At 41.4% G+C, this 24,537-nt stretch overlaps 2 protein-coding genes across 3 annotated transcripts in view; one reads left to right on the forward strand and one right to left on the reverse strand.

Annotated features, from left to right (window-relative positions):
• Positions 1-5,279, forward strand: part of LOC147613379 (uncharacterized) — a 75,655-nt gene extending 70,376 nt beyond the window's left edge. Inside the window, exon 5 of the mRNA XM_086782719.1 lies at positions 5,128-5,279. Within this exon, the coding sequence (XP_086638845.1) occupies positions 5,128-5,199 (72 nt within the window). The 3' untranslated portion in view covers positions 5,200-5,279. The remainder of the gene's footprint in view (positions 1-5,127) is intronic.
• A 6,115-nt stretch (positions 5,280-11,394) lies between these two features.
• The window catches only part of LOC147613381 (uncharacterized), a 30,767-nt gene continuing 17,624 nt past the window's right edge, over positions 11,395-24,537 (reverse strand). Inside the window, exons 5-16 of one of the 2 annotated variants that reach the window (XM_086782720.1) lie at positions 14,816-14,883; positions 14,304-14,370; positions 14,108-14,206; positions 13,900-13,982; positions 13,742-13,822; positions 13,479-13,642; positions 13,159-13,251; positions 12,981-13,015; positions 12,683-12,838; positions 12,482-12,582; positions 12,249-12,358; positions 11,395-12,031 (exon numbers count right to left, since the gene is read on the reverse strand). In XM_086782720.1, coding sequence (XP_086638846.1) covers positions 11,931-12,031; positions 12,249-12,358; positions 12,482-12,582; positions 12,683-12,838; positions 12,981-13,015; positions 13,159-13,251; positions 13,479-13,642; positions 13,742-13,822; positions 13,900-13,982; positions 14,108-14,206; positions 14,304-14,370; positions 14,816-14,883 — 1,158 coding nt within the window. In that variant the 3' untranslated portion in view covers positions 11,395-11,930. The remainder of the gene's footprint in view (positions 12,032-12,248; positions 12,359-12,481; positions 12,583-12,682; positions 12,839-12,980; positions 13,016-13,158; positions 13,252-13,478; positions 13,643-13,741; positions 13,823-13,899; positions 13,983-14,107; positions 14,207-14,303; positions 14,371-14,815; positions 14,884-24,537) is intronic. The other variant, XM_086782721.1, reaches the window with a different exon arrangement.

Below are 24,537 nucleotides of genomic sequence, written 5' to 3' on the forward strand. Positions count from 1 at the left end.
CTCTTGAAGTGTATATTCTAATTTGTTTGAACATCATTCAACAAATGACCACAACAATGCGATATGACATAAAACCCAACTCCTAACAACTAATATTGCGTTGTTGTTTTCTTTGTATAAAGTGTCTCTTGCAATTTTGTCTCGTTGCCCTCCTCGACCTTCTAGTAATTGTTTTTAAACGCACTCAAAGTCAAAACACCGTAAAATAATAATAATCAAGGTCACTTACATGTTAGTGTCACCTATTTATCCTGTAGGTCTTTACAATATATGCATTGCTTATGACACCTATACAGTAAAGAAAAATATTTTAGGAATTGTCACATTATGCATTTTGAGAGTATTGGATTGTTTACCTGCTTGTTGCCTACTCTGAAATAGAAGTTAGAATGCAGTTCTATTTGGCTCTCGTCCATGATATCTTGTCATAACTGTTGTAGACTGCATTTTTCACCAATAGTTACCATTGAAATCGCTCCATCATTGAGTTTAATTGTAATTTCAATAAGAGAATTCCCATCCATGTCTTGATTCATTGGCACTAATTTATTATATACTCTGTGTATACACCTATAGTAGAAAGACATGATGAAGTTCTAACTAACAAACGACATACTTGCAACACATTATCTTCTTAGAAGCTTCCAATTTGGTCTGTGTCGTGGAATATCGTGTGGCCAACCATCTAACCTTAACTCGTTATGCAAATACACATGTTGGACAAGCACCTCTTTGATACTTGATTTGTTGCTTCCATGTCTAAATCCTTGGATTCTTCCTTTCCAGCATGATATAAAACCATTTGGTAATGATCCTGTGCGCTCTCTTCCATGAGACGACTATAGCAAAATCCAACTCCCCTTCAAAATCGTTAGAATACTCCATGCGTTTTGTGCATCTAGTGTGTTATGAATCATAATAGATTGAATTTGTGAAGATGGCCTACTGGGGCGCATCGACATTTCAAGCGGAGGGTTATTTGCTGGTGAAGAGAGAGCAAAAATTTGAGAAATCACAATGAGATGGTATGCTGTCGTGAGATGAGGAGAGCGCAAGAAAGAGAAGAAATTGGGTGTGTTCCCAAATGTATGCAATGGGCGAGAAAGGCAAATTTATTGCTTCAAACTTTAATGTTGACAGCATCTAACATACGAGAGAAAAAAGAAGACAGTGAATGTCATCTTAACTAAACTCAATTTTGTAATTTTCTCTTACACCCAATTAGTCCACCAACATTATATACAAAATACAAAATATTGACCTAAGTTGAATAAGTTCCTTATTTTTTACCATCATTAACTAGTCAACCAATCATATAGGTTCTTAAACTTGAGGATGGCTTTCGATGATTTAAACTTGCTAGAAACCATCAAGCCTAATATATTAAAAGAAACGTAAACGACCTTGGAGTTTTATTTTGATAATCCTTGAATCCAATCTCCAAGCTTCAGAATCTATTACTCTAGTTGGTGCTCATACACTCATCAAGGCAATATTATTATAAAGACATGCATAGTTCTCTTGTTTATGGTCTCCTACATTTGCACATGAGTGATCCAACCATTTTCATTTGACAATCATATATCTTCAATTACTTTATCTTATAAATTTTGTCACCAAGAGGTATTTGGATGATAAAACACAAAAATCATTAAACATACTATTATCTAATGTTGTCACCAAGAGATATTTGGATGATAAACTCAAATATCATACTCTCAGTGCATGAGGAGCGTACATAGTTTCTCTTTAACAATACCCGAGTCATACATAGGTCCTTCTAATAGTAGATTTATCCCTTAGTGATTCTTGGTATTCAAACCTTATGATTCCATTCTTATAAGCTAGCATGGTGATGCATCAATGCTACATTGTTTTTAATAAACTTCTTTGGGGTGGATACCATTTTGTCGCATAATCAATCTCACAAATAGAAACCTATAACTAACAAGGTTTCCAAACATGTTTATCTTTTGGTAAATTTAAACCTTTAAGTCTTTGGAAAACTTGAGAAAAAATTAGACCATCGAAAGTGCCAATAAGAGACTAGCGAATCCCACGTCACTCATCCACTTATCATTTTTTGGATAACAATGTACCACGAGAAATCTTGGAAATCATCGTTTCCTTTATTGATCAAGGTATTAACCAGCTAAAGAGGACAATAATATCACTCAACTATCTTGGATAAAGGGATGACCCTTAAGATCATTCAGCTTTTCTAGATAAGAATATCACCTTTAAAGATTCATTAAAAGTTGACATGTTCACTTTCCCCAGTAGATTCCCTATATTGTGAGGATAGATTCCTTATATTGTGAGTAGAGTTTCCATGGTTAGAAACATTATAACTAGTTTAAATGTTTGCTCTCTTGATCTCGTAATGTTCCTAAAAGATACAATACACAAATTCATATAACTAGCCCAAATAGGCCCTTTGTGTACCATCATATGAACCAACACATCAGTAACGCCCTACGTATAAAGCATCATATATGTTCAAGCGATAGAAACCTAGCTAATAATTCATGCTATACCTTTAATTAGCACAAGCCTAGATTATATTAATTACAGCTTCAAGAATATTTTACATTCTCTTGAATATGATCATCTCTTCATCTTAAGAGTATCATTAAAGGTATGTGTGACGATCCTTGGATTGCTTACCCATAGATAAAACTGTATGTTGATACTAATATTTTATGAATGAGCCAACATTCACTATCACTTAAATTACTCTAAGAGTTGGCCCAAAATAATTGTATTTAGTATGTATGCTTAATCAAATTCGTAAGTTTTTGCATAGAAATCCAAGAAATTAAATCCTAATTGAATAATGTCTCAAATAGATCTCAAAATTTTATAAAATTTCTTAATTCTAACAAGATTATAACTCTCTTTAATCACTCACTGAGGAGGTAGTTACACCTAACTATGGCATTCGATTCACAAGAGTTAATAAAGTAAATTAATAACCCATTAAGCCAATGAAAAGACATTAAATCAACCACTTATATAAGCATTCCATCCAAATGTAGGCATGCCGCTAAATTACCATCCACATGTAGGAACAATACTAGATTTGAGTACTTCGTTTACTATAATAAATCACAAGAAGTGAGAAACTAGTTCATGAATTTCTACTCCCGCATTGAACAAAAGGAGCAATCTATCAAACGCTACTAAACCTAAAACCAAAGAAACTCCAAGCATCAAAGGTGCTTTAATAGCACCACAATGAGTAGTGCTATCTAGCACTACACGTATGCCACTACACCTTTGCATGCTTATAGCCACTATAGTAATTTATATAATGTACATATATCATGTATATAATATATAATATGTATACTAATGAAGCACGGTATGTCCTAATAAGTAATTCTAAAATTTTATATCAATATTATTATACTAATTTAAACATGAATATTTGTTTAACTTAAATATTTAATATTGTTGTAAGAATATTATTGATATGTTTACTCTCACATTTATACTAACACTATATACATATATTCTATTTTTGTTAAAAACAAAGAATAATGTTGATATTAATGCTCATATTAATATTAACATTGATATAGTAGTGGTAGTATTGATATTAATATAGTAATATCAATATTTTGCATATGATTCTGATAATCTTATTTTTTAATTTAAAAATATAAATATCCATGTGTGCGTGTGTGTGTGCGTGTGCGTGTGTGTGTGTGTGAGTGCACACGTGCAAGCATGTGTGTGTGTGTGTGTGTGTGTGTGTGTGTGTGTGTGCACGCACGCGCGTGCACGTGTCTCTCTCTCCCTCTCTCTATTAATCTATCTTTGATTCAGTCCCTTCTTTGAACCTAAATCTAACCCTATTATGATGCTTATTTAACTCTAACACTTATCTAAGCCTAAATCTAACTCTTATTGGAGGCTAATTTATCTAACCATCTAACGAGTTTTAAGAGCCCCGACCCACGGTCAATTAGTGGCGGCATTGAAGTGCCACTAATCGTGTATGTGGGTAGTCCCACACTAAGAAAGGAAAACCGCCCTCATATATAGCGAGTAGAGAGACACTTCACAAAACATACATACACTTGTCCATTTACGTTTTCAGGGCTACTATCTACTACAACGGGTCACTTGCATGCAACCCATGTTGTTGTTGGCACAGACGATGGAGCTGAGTCAAATATTACCTGCTTTTACAGGTTTGCAAGTCGTGGGTTAGATATTCGTGTTGGGAGTGTGAGACTAGAATTTTTTGCTTCACATTAGTGGGGCCAGCGTGGGTCGGGGGCTCTAACACAAGCCCTAGTCATCCATAAAGGATTTGGACTTATGTCAAAACATTAAATCTTAGCTTGCATCTCTGGCCTAATATCCCTTATTTTTTAAGGAATTGCCTGAGATATTTAGCAGCCCTTATTTTAAGGAATGATTTTTTCATATACTTTAGTAGCATATAGTGGTGTAATTAGCATCTGTTAAGCTCTTGAGCTTGCATCCTCAAGCTTAACCGTGCCTTTAAGTCCACTCTAATTACGATCAGTCGGGGCCATAATCCCCTAATTCCGATCAGAGCTGCTTCAAGGTATAATTTGGGCTTAATTAAGTTCCAAATGCTTGTGTTTAGCATCGAAAGTCGTTAATCCTGCAAAGATCTGAGTGATTAGCTGTGTTTTTGTGCCCTGTTAAGATTAATCGGATCGGACCCATGAAGCATCGTATCCAATGGCTCTCGCAGCTTAGTATATCCCTGTCTTCTCATGGGCTGAAGTGAACGTATTAATTATAGGTGCATGTCTATCTAGGGGGCCTCACCTTGAGAACATGGGCTCGAGTCCCTTCACTCTTTACATGGGCTTGAGTGGAGCCACATCTGGATGGGCTTGAGTGGAGCCACATCTGGATGCCACTCAATGAGAACATGGGCTCGAGTCCCTTCACTCTTTACATGGGCTTGAGTGGAGCCACATTTGGATGGCTCTTTACAGATTTGGATGTCGTACGTGGGGGAATTCACCAATGGACATGCGAAAATGTAGCTTTGCAACACATTTTCCCATCTGGGTTAATACAATATATGTATGTGCACTCTGATGGTATGCATGTTGGGTGTTGTTTATTTGTTTGCAGTTGGAAAACGCTAGAGAGTGTGTGAAAGAAGCGATGACTGAGAAGCCATGGGCGATCTCAAGGGCTCTGTAGAGGATCTCAAGGGATCAACCAAAGAGGTAGTTGAGATAGCACAAGAACTTAAAAATAACAAGACGAGTGATTCAACAACATCCAAATTTAGCTCAAAAGTCCATGATATTCTCCATTATTTAAGCATAAGTTAGCTCCTATTTTCCCATCCATTGGTACAAATTAAGGACTCTTCCATTTTCCCCAAACTAATACTTGCAACCGTCCCGCAATTGTCATTTGGCCATATCAGATTCTAAATGGTGTTCCAGTACAAGCTTTCAGCTTCTATTTTGTAAGTTTAGCCTCATAGATTGAAGCACCTTTCAAGAAATCATAAGGCATTCTTATACGTGGAGAAAGAGACATGTTCTTTCCTTCAAGGACAAGGCTCAACACGTGTGGTACTGTATAAAGGAAACCTGCACCTTTTGGTGTATAATGTATTGCTAGCTTTTCTTCATGCTTTGGAAACATAATGTGAAACTAACCTTTAAAAATTGAAGCCTTTTCATTCCTTCATTCAAACGCTACTTCTTGTAAATACAATTTTTTATCCATTACATATCTTTTCCAATCACTTTGCACATTGTCATTTCTTACGTCTAGAATGAAAGCAAGCTCTTTTTTTAGTTCTTTTGATTCTTACAAAATATGCTTAGAGGTAGAGTCTAAGAATTCCATATATGTATAATGAATTTGACTCTATGCACAAATATCATTTAAAAAATTTTACCAACTAGAAATAAACTTGAAGAAATTCTTATAAATAGATTTTAATTGAGGATATATCTATTGTATATCAATGCTCTACCCTCATTTTGTAAATAAATTTAAATTGAGGATATGTCTATTGTATATCAATGCTCTACCCTCATTTTGTGATGTCCATGCACTTGCTAGCTCATGTTTGTATGGTCCCCAATATGGGAAGTAGCCATTGTGAATAGCCCTGGTGATGGCATCCTCGTATTCACATGGCATGGTGGCCTAGGAGGCCAAATGGTGTAGAGATGGCTTAGGTAAGATTTGGCAGAGTCCTAATATGCTACATGCTAGAGTGGAGCATTATGCCATAAACAATCCACACATGGAGTATGTAAACCATTATGCCATAAAACGGTATGCACATGGAGTAGGTAGACTTTACTATTGGATATTGTTTTTTAGATCTTAAATGGGTCCCAAGGTAAAGTTGAATGGCCATAGAAATTGGGAAAGTTGTGTAATAATCTCTAGTACATTGTGGACAATGGCACCAATTATGATTATGGACCTACAGCATACATCTAATCATGGCCACCCCATGTATCCTTTATAAAGACACAACCAACTCCTTCTCTATACAGTTCATTAGTCATCGTTATGAGTTTACATGGGGTTTTATACTTGTGAATTGAGTTGGTAAGTCCAGAGAGAGTCACCAACATTGTAAGCCTATAAAAGGTAAATCATTGTTATTATTTGGAATAACATAATCTCTCACACATTGTACTTCACTATGTTAAAATGTTGGGCTTACGTGTGTTGCAACATATGGCAGGTAATTATCATTATGTTGTGTATTTGTGCGTGGAGGCAAAGGTTCTCCCACATTATTTATGTGGTCCATTTATTCAAAGTTTGATTTATTTGGTGAACTATAAAATGGAAAAAGGCTAGAAGAAGAGCATAGATAAGATTCAAAAGCAATGGATGGACCACCCAACCATAGATCCACTACTCAAAACCACCCTCAACCATGGGAGAGGTATATGATCAAAACCCAATGTCATGAGATCTTCAAGTATCAAAAGACCGTCTTGTAGCTAAGCAAATCCTAGACCATGCATTGTACCAACCTACAAAGCTTAGTAATCCAAGATCAAGCTCTAAGGGTAGTCTAGATTTAACACATTAAATTATGAAATCACCCCTTTGTTATATAGGAACTAAGTGATATTATTACTATGATTTTATGGGCAATTATCTAACTATTTACATATCCAACTACTATCTCATGTTATACTCTCGTGACCTTTTAGAGCATTAAACCATGCCCATGATATTATAGATCTACCCTCTTAATTACTCACCTACATATCCACATTGTATTCAAGATCCTAATTTTGTACTTAACCTATTCAAATAATTTATTATTCAATTAGGGATCCTAGGAGATCGAATAACAATCTTAACTAAAGTCAATTTCATAATTGTCTCTTACACCCAATTAGTCCACCAACAATACATACAAAATACAAAATATTGGCCTAACTCGAATGAGTTCTTTATTTTTTACCATCATTAACTGTTCACCTAAATGAGCATTCTCCTTGCATGAGAGAGGAAGAAGAGAAGAGAAGAGAGAAGATGCAAGGGTCAGTTGTTCGGGAGCATACATGAGGTTAACTCCTCGATGTGAAGCTGCTAGAGGCTCACTCCACCACCACTTGTGTCACCCAAGTAGAGCTTTCCTTGAGCTAGGTAGGGAGCAATAAGAGAAGGAGCTAGGGAGAGCTCAACTCCTATCTCAATGTCTTCATGTGTGTGTGTGTGTGTGTGTGTGTGTGTGTGTGAGAGAGAGAGAGAGAGAGAGAGAGAGAGAGCAAGAAGGAGAAGAAGAGGGAAGGAAGAAAGCATCATCTACAACAAGCACACACTCACAAACAAGAAAGGAAGCATGCATCAACACACAAGTTTACCACCATAGCCACAAAAGAGCAATAGGGAAGAAGAAGAAGACTCAATTGTGCTAATGGGAATTGTCCCTTTTCATGTTTCATAAGTGACTTATATACATGAGCTCTCTGTTTACAATGGTTGGCTGCCCATTCACCATTGGTGGGGACCCAAAATTTATTTTAGAGCTCTATGTACACCCAGGCTTTGTTGCTCATGGCTAGCATTACACATGTCATCAGCTCGGTCATCCCATATCTTTTTACATGCTTATGTACGGTTTAGCATTTAAAAAATACATGAAGTGTAATCATGCTTTGAGTAATGTTAACCATTGTGGTTAACATTAACTCCTCAACAAATCATATAGGTTCTTAAACTTGATGATGTCTTTTGATGATTTAAAGTTGGTAAAAACCTTCAAGCCTAATACATTAAATGCAACGTAAACAATCTTGGAGTTTTATTTTGACAATCCTTGAATCTAATTACCTAAAGTAATCTCCAAACTCCAGAATCTTACTCTAATTGGTGCTCATACACACTCATCAAGGCAAAAGTATTATAAAAGGCATGCATAGTTATCTTGGTGGTGATGGTCTCCTACATTTGCACATGAGTGATTCAACCATTTTCATTTGAGAATCATATATCTATTGTCACCAAGAGATATGTAGATAAAAAACTCAAAGATCGTACTCTTAGCTAGTTCTTGCATGAGGAGCTTATATAGTTTCTCTTTAACCATCATCACCAAATTTGGGAATTCTCAAATATGTAAAATTCCCCTTCATGCCATATATCATTGGAAAGGTCTCCAAGAGTAGATCCGAAATGTCCAAACTCCGCACTCTTCTGAGTTGATTTACAAAAAGATCACCATACACCCATTTTTGTAGAGAGAGAATGTGTAACAATCCTTAAAGGGCCCAATGTGAGTCCAAAATTTTCCTAATGAATGCTCATATTAATATTAACATTGATATAATAGTGGTACTATTATATCAATATTTTGTATAATCTTATTTTTATTTAAAAAGACAAGCATTCGTCTCTCTCTCTCTCTCTCTCTCTCTCTCTCTCTCTATTAATCTATCTCTGATCCCCTTCTTTTGAACCTAAATCTAACCCTAACATGATGCTTATTTACACTTATCTAAACCTAAATCTAAATCTTACTAAAGCCTAAATCTAACCATCTAAGGATTTTTAAGACAAGCCCTAGTTATCCATAAAGGATTTGGACTTGTGTCAAAATATTAAATATTGGCTTGCATCCCTAGCCTAATATCCTTAGGGGCAATGGTGGTAAGTGTAAAAAGTATAACATGGAAAGTCTAGTTCAATACTTGAAAAAAAATGGCATTTTAATGTATTTGAACTGTTCAAAAATCGATTTAGTATCCCTTATTTAAAGGAATGATTTTTCATATATATTTTAGTTATAAAACCGGGATATAGAAGAGAGATTTAGGAGTTGTCCTTATTTTGATTGGTTGAAAATTATGTTTATGTTTTTATGGAAAAAAAATGACTTTAGAAATAGCCATGTGACAAAATGTTGAGAAGTGCACTCCACGCCTTTGATAAATACATACTGACTTGCATTGTGCCCTTGCTTGGGCTTGTGGGATTTCCTTTTCCTCTTATTTGGGGGGTGGTAAGAGTAAAAAGTATAATATGGGTAGTGCGGTTCAGTGCTCGAAAAAAACGGCTAACCAAAATTAACAAAAATCAAAGGTACGATTTTTCATATTTGTAGTGATTTCGAAAACAAAAACCGGATAGATTTAAGAGTTACCTTTATTTTGATTTTGATTGAAAAATATGTTTTTTTTCAAGCACTGGTGTGGTGTAGTCATGTGGGAGAAATAATGAGTTTAGTAATAGCCATGTGACAAAACATTGAGAAGTACACAGCCCACGCCTTTGATACATACATATTGACTTGCATTGTGGCTTGTGGCATTTCCCATTGTTTTTATTTTGTTCAATTGGGAGGGGGAGGGGGAGGGGGGGAATTGGCCTCTGATATGGCATCTGTTAAGATCTTGAGCTTGCATCCTGTATTTTATGAAGGAACCAAGTCCAAGACCCTTAATTTCAAGCTTAATCGTGCTCACCAATCTTGATTTGCTTTATATTTTGGTTAATTTGTGGGCATTAACTTACCTCTTGCACGTGATTGCACAAAAAGTAGACAAAGCGGCTGAGTACGTGAACAACTTCGCCACAATTGTGAAGATGGCTAAAGAAGTGGAGAAAGTGGCTGAAACTGTGGAAGTGGACGCAGACAAAGTTGAAACTATGGTGGGCAAGGTAACATTGCAAGGTGCCATTCGACATACCAAGGTGATGTTCTTATGCTACCTACTTGAGGGGCTTTTATGCCATAATCTTTACTCTGAACCCCTTTTTCAACCCACCCTTTTACCCCCTCACTCCCTTTTTAAACCCACCCTTGAGGTGGGGAGGGTTGAGCTCGATTCGAACTCACCGCATCCCGACAAGACCTCCCAACTCTACCGCTCAGCTATGGTCCTCACCCCCAAATCCTTATCTAGGAAGCTTTACCCCTCAGTACTTGATGGGCAAGCAATCAACATCATGCAACATTGCTCATCCAAGTTGCTTTAATGAGGCTTTCTAAGTGCTTGTGTGTGAAGGCCTTGATCTTGAATACACTTTCTTGAGTAAGCCATGATTCTCCATCTATAGGAGCATGTCTATCTAGGGGGCATCAGCTTGCCACTCAATGAGAACATGGGCTCGAGTGAAGCCACTATGTTCACCTCGTCTCTCTTTACATGGGCTTGAGTGGAGCCACATCGAGATGGCTCTTTACAGATCTGGATGTTGTAGGTGGGGGAATTGGCCAAGGGACATGCAAAAATGTAGCTTTGCAACACATTTTACCATCTCGGTTAATAGAATATATGCACGTGCACTCTGGTGATATGCATGCGGGTGTTGTTTATTTGTTTACAGTTGGAAAACACTAGAGAGAGTGTAAAAGAAGAGGTGACTGAGTCAACGATCTCAAGGGCTTTGTAGAGGATCTCAAGGGATCAACCAAAGTGGTAGTTGAGACAGCACAAGAACTTAAAAATAACAAGACGAGTGATTCAACAACAACATCCAAATTCAGCTCAAAAGTCAACAATATTTTCCATTATTTAAGCAGAAGTCAGCTCCTATTTTCCCATCCACTGGTATAAATTAAGGACCCTTCCATTTTCCCCAAACTAATACTTGCAACCGCTGCAATTGTCAGATTCTAAATGGTGATCCAAATTACAAGCTTTCAGCTTCTATTTGGTCAGTTTAGCCTCATAGATTGAAGCACCTTTCAAGAAATCATAAGATGTTCTTACACATGGAGAAAGAGACATGTTTCCTGCAAGGACAAGGCTCAACATGTGTGGTATTGTGTAAAGGGAACCTACAGCTTTTGGTGTATAATGTATGTCTAGCTTTTCTTCATGCTTTGGGAACATGATGTGAAACTAACCTTTAAAAGTTGAAGCCTTTTTCATTCCATTATTCAAATGCTACTTCATATAAATACATTCTTTTTCCATTACATATCTCTTCCAATCACTTTGCACATTGTCATTTCTTACCTCTAGAATAAAAGCAAGCTCTTTTTCTTTCGATTTTTATAAAATATGCCTAACACTCACCCCTCCCTCTCCAGTCTAGCAAGGGATGGGTGTGAGTACAAATCATCACAGCTTTTTTTAAAAAAACCCATGGATTTCTGAAATGAGGTAATAATCAAGAAAGTCCTACATGTCACATGTCATGTATCAGGAGAATCCCGAAGGGCGAATACGCAGATCAAGGAGATAAACTAGGCCTTGAGATGGCCAACGTGTGAGCAGAGTGCCAAGGGAGAGGCCTGAGCATCACAAACAATGGTGAAATATGTAAACAAATCAAAGGCAGGCAGGGTGGATTTGATCTATGATAGTGACCAGAAGCCTAAAAATGTGTATTTTGCTTTAGACGTGTAGTACTCCATCCTGACATTTGAGACACACTTGTGTTCTTTTGCAAAGCAAGCTTTCCGCTTGATTTCCATAATAGTGTCAAGAAATGCCAGCAACAAGTGGCCTCATGTAGCCTTTGTGATGCAGCAGCTTTGCACCATCATGAGAAGCATACTCCTCTATCAAACTATCAAGTTTTCCTGTCACAGCGCCACCATCAAACATCTCAGCATCCAGGTCATACAAGGGTCCTCTCAAGCAATAATGAACTAGAGTGCCTCTTTTCCTATGACCTTGAAGAGTTGATGTTTTTCTCCCCTCCACAGACGATGCCAACTAAGCACCTCTTAACTCTTGTTATGACATATTCACTGCCCTCCCTTTGTTCATATAGTGAAAGAAAGTGGAAATCAATACCTAAAGACACTTCAAACATGCCAGGATCCATATACTGGGAGTAATGGTGGACATATACACCTCTCTTGAAGAGCTTTTCGAAGCGTTCTCTCATGCCTCTAAAGTGGTGCCTGCATTCCCACAATTTATGAGAGCTAGAAACATCATAATAACAATTTCCATGTAGTCATTGACTCGAAAACAAATCATGATGCATTCATTTCCTACGTTACACTTCTGATGGACGCACTAACCGGATGCAAGTGTTGTTTGCCAAGCACAGTAGGGCACGAGGAGCATTAAGAGGGGGGCGATGACAAAGTCCAACCTTAAAACCCTCTGGATTCCAATGGACCTGTCATGAGCAAAAATAAGACATCATCATCAGAAGCCTCTCTCTATGCGGTAGCTTGGCATTGCATCCACTTGTGCAACATAGAGAATGGGGGCAAAACCATGGTCATCCGTTGCTTCATTAGTGACACATTCTGACTCAAGTCTGAGATGTTACAATGGCTCCCCCTCATTAGAAAAGCGCATGCCAAGTAAGTGCAAGCAAGAGGATTGGCCTTGATAAGCTGATTCTTGCGCGAGACCACATCTGCAAAAAGCTGTCACATAGAAAAAACATCAACAAAATGTCACTCTTCGAGCATTCTTGAACTAATTAAAACTCTCCCCTATTCCTAATCAGGTGCCTTTCCAATGTTTCTGGATGCAAAAAACTGGGTCTTTAAAATCAAGTCAGAGAACCTGGTTAATGGCAGAAGCCCGTTGTGTTGCATTCTCTGTATTTGAGAGAAAACCAGTTATCATGCTTGAAGGAAGTAAAGACTTTGAAGATTTACGGAACTAATGATTATGAATATTAAGATTACTTTAGGAGCTAACTGTGTCTGAGCCTTCGAACTTGTAAGTCATAGGGGCTTACCAAGGGCTACTGTACAAAGTGGGGAGAAACTTGATACCAGAAAGTGCAATCGAGGAAAAGGAACAAGATTTGTTGTGATCTCATTCAGGTCGACTGTTTCGAGAAGAAAACAGAACCTATTAACACAACCATCATTTCACCAATTGCATTTTGGTACATTCACAAGAATCTCGATATATACATGCACGCATGCATGCATACATACATACACACACACACACATATATTCATACATACATATGTATGTATGTACCTACCTACCTATAAACATACGTATATACATATAGTTTATGGAGTTCTGGATTCTCCAGCATGCTTACCATTTAAAGATCCTTCAAACCGGACAGAACTAGTTAAGTGTAAGAGAACACTGGCAACTATTCCATTCATCCCATCAAAAGCTTTGCCCGGAGGGTGTCTTCTGCTTTTGAAACTTCTTGGTGCAGAGATTGGAGGATTTTTCACATTGTATAATTCCACCTTACTTTTTGCAAAATTCCGACACATGTTAGCAAATTCATGATTATTTAAGCATCAAGGATATGGTTGATGATGTTAAGATTCAGGAGTTCAGATGATTTACTCTAGTATATCGCAGAGTGCTTGATTTTCAATAGGCAGCACACAATCTGCATGCTCTATCAAGCTCCCCATAGAAAGAAGACTGCATGTGAAACTATCATATTAATCATATTAGTGCATAAATACTTAAAAAATCACAGTTGTTTAAATATGGACCACCTGTTGTATGGAGATGTAACAACATCATCATCTTTAGAGGGAAAAATGGGAGCAGAGATGCGCTGCACTTCGGGGAAAATATCCTGAAAGCATGTAAGAAAAACATGCTATTAGAAAAAAAGCAAAGGTTACTCAATTGGTTAGGTTAGAATATAAACACGAACTCAAAAAAATCATCACTCTATCCATGAGAGATAGGAGTGTATACATTGAGAACTTCCATGATGTAGCTCCCAAGGCCAGAGCCAGTTCCCCCACCGAGTGAATGCAGCATGAAAAAACTTTGTAGAGACTCACATTTCTCAGCCTGTGTTAAGCAGCCAGACTTAAATTGTTGCCTCTAAGACGTCCAAAAAAAATTTTTTTAAAGCTATGAATTTATTAAGGCAGGTAGATTTCCTTACCTCGGATTGAATTTTCTCCACTATAGCTTCTTCATATTGTGGGCCATACACATCATGCCCATGTGCCCTGGCATAGCATAAGCCAATTCTTATGAAGGCAAATTGATAAAAGCATTATTAGGTGGACTTATATGCAATGCTGGTCCATACACATTATGCCCATGTGCACTGGCATAGCATAAGCCAATTCTTATGAAGGCAAATAGGTGAAAGCATTATTAGGTGGACTTATAAGCAATGCCTGGTCCTGGACATTGCTATTTTCACTACGAAGTAGGTGCTTGAATCCGTATTAAAGATAATCTTAAGTTTTTGAAATTAGCATCATCAAAGGTGCTTTAATAGCAACAATGTTTTCGTCTTGTTTACCACTAAAAAATGTACCAACTTCTATTGCTTTCACCCAAAAACCTTGAACTTGGAATTTTTAGTGCAATCTTGAAGCGAAATGGCCTCAAGTAGTTGTATGTTACATCAACCGTGGAAAGAAAAGGAATCGCCCATGGGATTACCAATTGTTCCCTGAGCCTGAAACCGCAGTAATGCATTGTTTTGACTTGAACAAATTCGAAAACGGTCCCTACAATGCAATTTGTCCAATTCTTTCAGTTCCAAGCTTATGAGTTGTACATACATGAGCTAAGCTCAAGAAAAACAAAACTTAGTTGTATGGATACATGCTATGTCTCATACGAAGTTACCAATCCAACAACCTCAAAGTCAGAAATTTTTATGTGCGGGTGTGGAATGGAAAGTTACGGATATTGTAGAGAACAGGAGGTATAAGTAAAAGTACCAAATGCAGCTATGATGCAAATAAACATTCCGGTCCAAAATCCTCTTTGCTACTCTTCAATGCAGCTATGATGCAAATAAACACTCAAGAAACACACGGTCCAAATTCCTATATAGAGAACAGGGGGTCAAGTACAAGTTGATAGAGTGTGCACAAAGCGGAAGCAAAGGAAGCACTAGAATGTGCTGAACTCAAAGTGCAAGAGAGAGAGAGATGAAGCCAAAGGGCTGAATATACTACAATGAATACAATCCTGAGCAAGAGACCTTGTAGGCTCATAAGTGAAGGATACAAAAGGGGGCAGGTGTGTCAACACATGAACCAGTCATCAGGGACCCAACTTGGAAAAGACCACAAAAAGGGCAAAAATAGAGGAAAAATAAAGGATGGCCAGCCCACAATCAAGGGCCATAAAAAGGGAACAAATATGGGCTTGAATATGGGCAGCACACAAGGATGAAATGCTAACACCCCCTCTCAGCACCGGATGCTGAACAAACTCCAAGAAGCCGAATATGAGGAGCCAAGGAAGCCTGAGACAACAGCTTGGTGAACAAATTCGTTGCATTCTTTGCTGAAGGACAATACTCCAAACGCAAGTCTCCCGCAATAACCCGTTCATAGAGATACTGGATCTCAATGTGTTTCGTACGAGCATGAAACATAGGGTTCTTGGCGATGGTGATGGCGATGGCGATGCAACTCTGATTGTTGTCACACCAAAGAAGAGTAGATCCGGTAGGAGGAAAGCCAAGTTCTCCCAATAATCCCCGCAGCCAAATCGCCTCACATGCAGCATAGCAAGCTGCTCGATACCCTGCCTCTGTAGAGGAAAGCACCACGATAGGCTACTTTTTACTGCTCCACGAAATGGCTATCCCAACCCAAGTGAGGAAACACAACCAGTGGTCGAACGCTGAGTATCCGGATCTCCAGCCCATTCCGAATCAGTCTATCCAAGAAGAGTGCACCCTTGGCCATAAAAGATGCCGAAATCCAATGTACCTGTCAAGTACCAAAGCACCCTCATAGCACACCGCCAATGCTGCTAACAGGGCTTGGATGTGAAAGAACTCAATAAACTGACTGTGAAAGAAATGTCCAACCGAGAGTAGGTCAACCATACCAAACATCCAACGAGAACCTGATACTTTCCCAAATCAATCCCTGCAGAAGCATCAAGAAGAGAAACCTTCTCACTTGTATCCATAGGAGAAGATACTGGTCTACACCCACTCATCTGAAACCTGTCAAGAATCTCCCATGTGTACTTTTGCGGAGAAAAGAAAATTCCCTAAGGAGTCTGCCAAATCTCAAAGCCAAGAAAGTAATGCAGAAGGCCAAGATCTGTCATCTCAAACTCTTGCTCCAAAGCATCCATGACTGAATAGATCCTCACAGAATAAGAACCTGTAAAAATGAGGTCAGCAACATAGACCACAATGATAACAACTAATCTCCTCTCAAGGAGGATATAAAGGTTCGAATTTGCGTGAGAGCGATACAGACCAAGCTTCTAAAAAACTCATCAATCCGTTGGTACCAAGCCTGCAGAGCCTGCTTCAGACCATACAAGGCTTTCTTGAGCCGATACACCTAGTCCTGCCTTCCTGGAATCTCAAATCCCTGTGGCGGATCAACATACACTTCCTATGTAAGCTCTCCATTCAAGAAAGCCGACTTAATGTCCATCTGGAATACGATGTCCTGCAAGAGCAAGAACGGTGCGAATGGTAGTCATCCGAGCCATAGGAGAAAAGGTCTCATCAAAGTCAACCCCACGACGCTATGCAAAGCCCTTGGCAACCAGCCTTGGCTTGTGCTTGTCCAAGCTGCCATCAGCTTTATACTTCGTTTTGAAGATCCACTGCACAGCGGACACCAATCATCTTGCACTGATGTGGCCTAGGCACCAAAATCCAAGTGTCATTCCGTTCTATTGAATCCAAGTATGCCTGCATAGCACCATGTCAGGCCTCATGTGAAAGAGCCTCGTCCATAGAAGTGGGATCAAAGGGACCATGAATAATAGAGGACATAAGAGCATAGTTAACAAAAAAGTTGCCCTCATGAATTTGTTTCCCTGCAACTCTAGAAGATCGCCTGAGAGACCCAAGCAGAGAAGCAGAAGAAGGCTCTCTCAACCCAGAATCACGAACTGTCTGATAATACCATCCAGGCACTAGTCTGCTCGAGCTCGTTGGAGAAGGAGCAGAATCATCATCATCATCCGAATGAGAATCCACAGCTGGAGGTGTAACAGAAGTAGGGAGAGGAGGAGGGGGAGAAGAAGACAGAGGAGGAAAAAGGAGCTCACCACCCCCCTCTCAAGATGCAGGAGTCTCATCGAGCACGACATCTCAATTCACAACAACTTTGTCAGCCTGCTGATCATAAAGGTGATATGCTTTGTACACAGAACTATATCCAAGAAAAGTCATACGCTGGGACTTCAAGTCCAACTTAGAGCGACGCTCCTCGGGCACATGCACGTACGTCAAACAACCAAATACCCGCAAATGAACAACAGACAGCTTCTCACCATGAAAAGCCTCATATGGAGTTTTTGTTAAAATATTGCATCTTTTCTGGTGTCGTGGAGCTGTCGGCTTCTTTTCCTACAGCCGACTGCTTCCTTCACTAGTATATAAGAGTTGCTCCCTTATTCATTCCATCATATCATTTCTGCCCTATTTGCTGGCTCTTGTACTCTGTAACCTCAAGCTAATAAAGCTCAGTTCTTGCTTGCAATCTTTCTCTCTCTCTCATGTTTATTGCTTCCGCTTGTGCACATTCTTTCATGGTATCATTTGCCTAGGCTCTGGCTGCTGCACAATCTGTTCCTCTACGTTTTCTGCTTCCCTAGATTCTCCAGGCTGTAGATCCTTCAAAACAGTGGCTGCGTTTCTCTCTCTTAGCTGCGTTTTTGCTCTACAAGCTCTCCAACTGCTGTCGGCCTGCCCCCAGGCTGCGTTTTCTTCTACAGAGGCAAGTGGAGGAGGTCTAGCCGCAGATTCAGCAAGTGCATCACACAAGTGGCACATCGGCTCTTCTCCCTCCAAGATCCCCTCCCTCTTCCGGTAGGAGGTTCCCGGTGGTGTGTTTTTTTTTTGGGGGTTTCTTTTGCTGCTGTCCAGCCTGCATCTTCAGAGGGGGCTATTAGTCCCTAGTTGGATCCTGTGGAAAGGTGCTTGAGAGAGCACGTGGATTGCTTAGCTACAGAGGTTGTTTGAGACATAGTTTCTTTGAGGCAGACATGGGTCTCCCCTGCAAGAACAAGGAGGACAAGCTCAGTGGTACAAACTATGATCACTAGAAGCTACAGATGAAGGTCTGGTTCACACAGAAGGGTCTCTGGGAGATTGTTCAGGGCCATGAACGAAAGCCCGAATGCCCTACCAGCTCTAGGAAGTGGACTCAGGACCAAGAGGATGCCTTTCTCACCGAACTTTCAACTTGGGAGAATCAAGACTCAAAAGCTCACTCTACACTTGTACGAGCCATCTCACCAGAGGTCTCCCCCGCCATGCAAACATTGGATTGTGCTGCTTCTGTTTGGAGAACGCTGACAAACCTATATGCATGGGACTCTACAATGCGGTCTGTCAACCTATTGGGTCAGCTCTTTTCTCTAGAGTTTACAGCACGGACTTCCATGCAGTCGTTTGTGATGAAGGTTAAGGTAATTCATGACCAATTAGTGGCAATGGGTACTGCCCTGACCTTTTCTCAATTAGCTGCTCTCCTCCTCATCAGGCTTCCTGCAGATTATGACATGGTTTCCCGAGCTTTGCGGGTTCAGATCACAACACGTTCCCTCGAGTTTGATGATCTATGTACTCTCCTCTTGGAAGAGGAATCCATCCTAGTTTCTCAGGGGAAATTGAAAGTTTCATCGTCTATTGGACCTGATCAGGCACTCTCGACAGTGCAAAAGAAAGTTCGGAGTCGGTGTTACAAGTGTGGGAAGAAAGGCCACCTGTCAAAGGATTGTCAGTCAAAGGACAAAGGCAAAGCCAAGGACAAGGGCAAGTCTTCCAAGAAGGGCAAAGACAAGTCACACGACACTGACACAGACTCGTCTAGTGACAACCCCAGCTCTCCCAAGGCCTTACAGTCTGGAGAGAATATGACTGGTGTCCTGCTCTGATCCTAAGGGCATCCCCCGCGTGCTGTCTTCCGGAAACGGCTTGTGGGCGGGTGAGGGAGCTTTCAAAAGCTCTCTTATATTAAATCTGGAGCATGGGACCCGTGTGTCGGAGTTCCAAGTATAAAGACAAGCAAGTGCACTTGATGGTCCGGATGAGTTCCAAGATCAACCAAGTTTCCTTCATGGTTCGGATGAGTTCCAGAACTATTGGTTAGCAGAGACTATGGACAGGATGTGTTTCATGTTCATTTGTTTGAGGTTATTGGATGTGATGTGTTCACAGTTCTACTTTGAGTTTGGAGCCAAGCAGATTTTCTTTTGCTCTTTACAGTGGCATTATGTTTTCTAAAGACAACAAGCTAACATGTGCATTTTCCGAGGTGTACTCAGTACTGGCCATGCCGAGGTGTCCATGGTCGCACCTTCGTCATCAGTTTTCTTCTGACTTTTTTGCACACTTCAAGATGCAGAGGGGGTGTTAAAATATTGCATCTTTTCTGGTGTCATGGAGCTGTCGGCCTGTTTTCCTACAACCGACTGCTTCCTTCACTAGTATATAAGAGTTGCTCCCTTATTCATTCCATCATATCATTTCTGCCCTATTCGCTGGCTCTTGTACTCTGTAACCTCAAGCTAATAAAGCTCAATTCTTGCTTGCAATCTTTCTATCACCCAATGTGTGGTAGATTGGTTAGCTCATGGAGGTGTTATTCAACACGTCTTGTGTTCAAATCTCACTCCCGTCGGATAGATCATATTTGGTCTCTTGGGATTGTTCCTACGACGTTAAAAGAGCTTCTTCTCTCTCTCTCATGTTCGTTGCTTCCGCTTGTGCACATTCTTTGAATATAGAGAGCAGTAGAAGCCACCTCAACCCAGAAACATTGAGGTAAAGAGGAGTGCTCAAGCATAGCACAGGACATCTCCATGATAGTCCGATTCTTCCTCTTTGCAACTCCATTCTGTGATGGATAGTATGGTGTAGTTAGTTGTCTCTGAATGCCCTGATCCTTGCAATACTGCTGAAACTCTTGGGATGTACACTCACCCCCTCTATCAGTCTTGAGAACCTTGACCGAAGAACCGGTCGCTTTCTCCAACTTAGTCCTCCAATCACGAAAGTACTGAAGACCTCATCCTGAAAACCCAAGTATGTCTGGAGAAGTCATCCACCATCACAAGCATGTACAACACCTTACTCAAAGATGCGGTACTCATCGGATCACACAAGTCTACATCAACAAGAGTAAATGTAAAGAATATCAGAGAAGTACCTCTTGTTGTCGGAGGAGTGGAAGATGGAAATGGTGCCACATCCATGAACTAGCATGGAAGAAGAATCACCCAAGGTGATAGTGCTTGTCCCGGCAGTAAAAGTCCTCTAACCAATCCCGATGAGGTGTCATGTGAGCAGTAGCACCGCTATCCAAGACCTGGCCTAAGAAGCCACAAGCGCCAGTGCACGAGAAGTACCGGCTAATAAAAGAATACCATCATCCTTCTTGGTTTGGGACACCGCTATAGAGGTAGAGTCCTTTTCTTCTTTATCCCGCTTCTTCTTGTAACATTGGGGCTGTTTATAACCCTTCTTGCCACAGTAGTGACACTCTACGTCCTTGTTTTTAGAAGATTTGTATTTGTCTTTGTCGTTGTCCTTGGAGCTCTTGTCAAAACCCCCTTTCCCTTTATTCTATTGACTCTTCCCTTTATCTCGAGTAGCCAAAGCTCCATCAAAACCACCAGAGGTGTCGTTCCGCTCCTCAAAGCAAGACTCAATATGCATAATGGAGGGAAGCACTTCCTCCCAAGTAACTAGAACAGCCCGAGGAGAAGAAACAAGAGACTAAAAATAAGCATCAAAACTCTATGGAAGCTTGGAGAGAAGTTGACTAGCCATATCCTGAGTAGAGATATTCTTGCCACATACAGTAAGCTCGTCCCAGAGATCTTTCATCTTCGTGATGAAAGCAAATAACAAAGGAAAGGTAGCCACCGAAAGATTCATAAGCTCCTTTTCCAAAGCCAAAATCCATCCAGAGACTTAATCTCATAAAGACTTGCAAGGGCCTTCCAAACTTCATGTGCCACATCTGTTGTATGCACACGAGAGCGTACAAAATCCTAACAATTCAACATGAGAAAGGAGAAAACACGACGATCATTTGCCTCCCAAGCATCAACTTATGCCTGAGTCACACCAACAGAAGAGAGGGCAGGAGGTGGCATTGACAGTTGTGACTAGCCAGTCCCAGAGATCCAATCCACACAAAGCCGACTTCACCTTCACCTTTCACAAGGTATAGTTGGAACCATCCAACTTGGCACACTCAGAAAACATATGAAGCACAATCGAAGCAGCCATCACTATACTTGGACTCAAATCTCATAACAAAAACACAACTCAAAAGAAAAACAAGTGTCCACCACAGGTAGCAAGATGCCTCAAAGCAACTAGCCATTCCAAACCCCCTCTACAAGTGATATGTGTCCACTGGAGAAGAAAATGCAGCCAACAAAGAGACAAGGTTGTGGATGAGGCAAAAAAAATGCAGAAACCTAGAGCGATGATACCATGATAGAGTGTGCACAGAGCGAAAGCAAAGGAAGCACTAGAATGTGCTGAACTGAGAGTGCAAGAGAGAGAGATATATAGCCAAAGGGCTGAATATACTACAATGAATACAATCCCGAACAAGAGACCTTGTAGGCTCATAAGTGAAGGATACAAAAGGGGGCAGGTGTGTCAACACAAGAACCACACACAACAATGTATTCTAGGGCCTTTGACACCCTTGTTGATACCATCAATGCATATTAAAACATTTAAACATGGCCACAGCCTTAACATATATCCATCATCACTTTGCATGAAACATAAAAGCTGGACAAAACATCCACAAATGCTGAAAATGGAGCTTGCACGTGTGACACCGCATAGAGGCTGGAATGCACCCCCCCCCCCCCCTTGGAGTTTTTTTTTTTTTTTTCCGAGAAAAGATCCTTTCATTAGTTAAATAAAAACGCCCGTAGGGCTACAAAAGATCTCTCCTGCTCATAAGAGAAACAGACCAGTGAATACAGCAAGGCAGCCCGGGAGACTCTCCCTAGGTGCTACAAAATACAAGCATCAGTACAGAGGACTGAGGGCTAAATCATACAATAGGGGGGGGGGGGGGGGGAAAGCCAAACAGGTGGCCTGTAATGCCAACGGGGGGATCCCGTGTGTAAGGTGTAGAAGGGGCCTCTGCGCCAGGTGGTGTGAAAAGCCTGGCGCCGCAAGATCGCCTCATCCGAGTCGCCCCGGATGCGGTCATACTGTCCTCGCAGGGTGTGGATCAACTCCTGCCAAATCCCCCGCACAGTCTCTGCTGGTGGCTCCAGTCTCCCCTCAAAGGCCGTGAAACACCGGGCCCTCCACGTGAACCAGATGGTGAGGCTGCTGAGGAGCTCCCATCGTAAATCCCTCTCCTGTGTCCAGCTGGCGGACGAGAAATCCGGTGCCGGAACCAGGCGAGGCTGGCCCCTAATGAATCTGATGGCCTGACTGTCCTGCTCCATCTCATAGCCCATAGCAGGCCCTGACGAAGTCGACCAAGCAGCGGCACCCCACGTAAACATACCCTCTGGAGAGAGGGGGGCCAGAATACGCAGCATCCGCAGCCAAATCTGCTGCGCCTGAGGGCAATCCCAAAGGCAATGTCTCCGTGTCTCCATAGGGTGGCCGCATCGAACGCAGGCCGCCGGAAGACCGCTGTAAACAAGCCAAGTGCCAACTGCTGAGCCCCTGTGGGCGACCAGCCACTGGAAAGTCGAGATCCTGCGGGCCTGTCGACTAGCCCAGAGCCGAGCCCAAAAATCCTCCAGGAACTCCTGTGAGAGTCCCTGTAGCCGCCAATGCCCCGCTGCAGTTGGAGAGACCATCCTCCTCACCGTCAAAATATGCCGCCCCAGCCGAACAGTATACTGGAAAAAGGTGATCTCTGTGGCCTCAAGGGATGCATAAGGATCATGCCACTCGTACTCCCCAGGGTCCCACTGTAGGTCCCTAGGCTAGACGAGGCCGAGAACCCAGCATATGACCCTACGCTGTGCGAACCGCTGGGCTCCAGATGAGCGGCTGTCTGGCCCGCTCCTCAACACTAGAAGGAGGTCGCTGAGAGAGCCCCGGTCTCAGCAGCTCCCAAGCTCTCAGGATGCTCAAAGCAAATCTGTCCTCCCATCCTCTACTGAGGCCCTTCCTCCTCATCTCTATGAAGATCCAGCGAATCTCTGGTGCCCAAGTACCCCCTGCTGGGGGAGCCCGAGCCTGCAGCCGCTGCAAGAGAAGCTCTTTCCAAGGCTCAGCGCCTGGAAGCAGCCCCCGAACAATAAGCTTCCCCAATAAGGCTCTACTTTGATCGACTGGATCTATAATGCCCAAGCCTCCCTGAGCCAGTGGAAGTGTAATAACTGCCCATGCAACCTTTGCCCGGGCTGACTGACCGTCCCGCCCAGACCAAAGAAAGTTCCTGATCAGCCTCTGTACCTGGCTGATGCAAGAGCTCGAGAAGATCCAGCAAGACGTAATGTACCACATGGTCGCTAACAGCACCTGATTTGCCACCACCACCCTCCCAGCCAAGGATAGTCGAGCTGTACTCCAATACAAAAGCTTCTTCCGAATGCTCAGAAGAAGCGCGGCAATCTGCTGCTCAGGTGACAAATCTAGTCCAATCTGGCATCCCAAATACCGCACTGCTGTGCCAGGAGGAATCCATCTAAAACCGGGGTCCGGGCTCCATGCCGGAGTGGGAGCACTACTGATCCAAAAGGCCACTGTCTTGCGCCAATTGATCAATGCTCCCGAAGCTGCACTAAGAACCTGGAGCGACTGCTCTGCCCGAAGAAGATTGGCCTCTTGGCCATGCAAAAATAAGCCCATGTCATCTGCAAACTCAGCATCGAGCAGGTCCTCCCCCCGGACTGGGAGCTCGAGTCCTCTCAAACCAACCTCCTCTGCCGTCAAATACATGCTCATAGCCTCCGCAAAGAAGAGAAAAAGAAAAGGGGCGAGGGGACACCCCTGACGGATTGATCTGGTCAGCTCAAAACTCGGCCCCCGTCCTCCTGTCCCCTTGGAGTATTTTATTACCCAAGGAGAATAATATCATGTACAAGCTTTGAGGGCCTTACTTTCCCCACGGGAGATGCCGGATTATCCATATACAAATGCCATAACACATCCCAACACGAGGCAACCAAGCCAGAACACAGGCTGTAGAAATGCTGAACCAACAATATAATCCATA

This window comes from Cibotium barometz, chromosome 44 (genome assembly GCF_041138505.1).
Source record: "Cibotium barometz isolate CiBa-2024 chromosome 44, ASM4113850v1, whole genome shotgun sequence".
Taxonomy (NCBI): domain Eukaryota; kingdom Viridiplantae; phylum Streptophyta; class Polypodiopsida; order Cyatheales; family Cibotiaceae; genus Cibotium; species Cibotium barometz.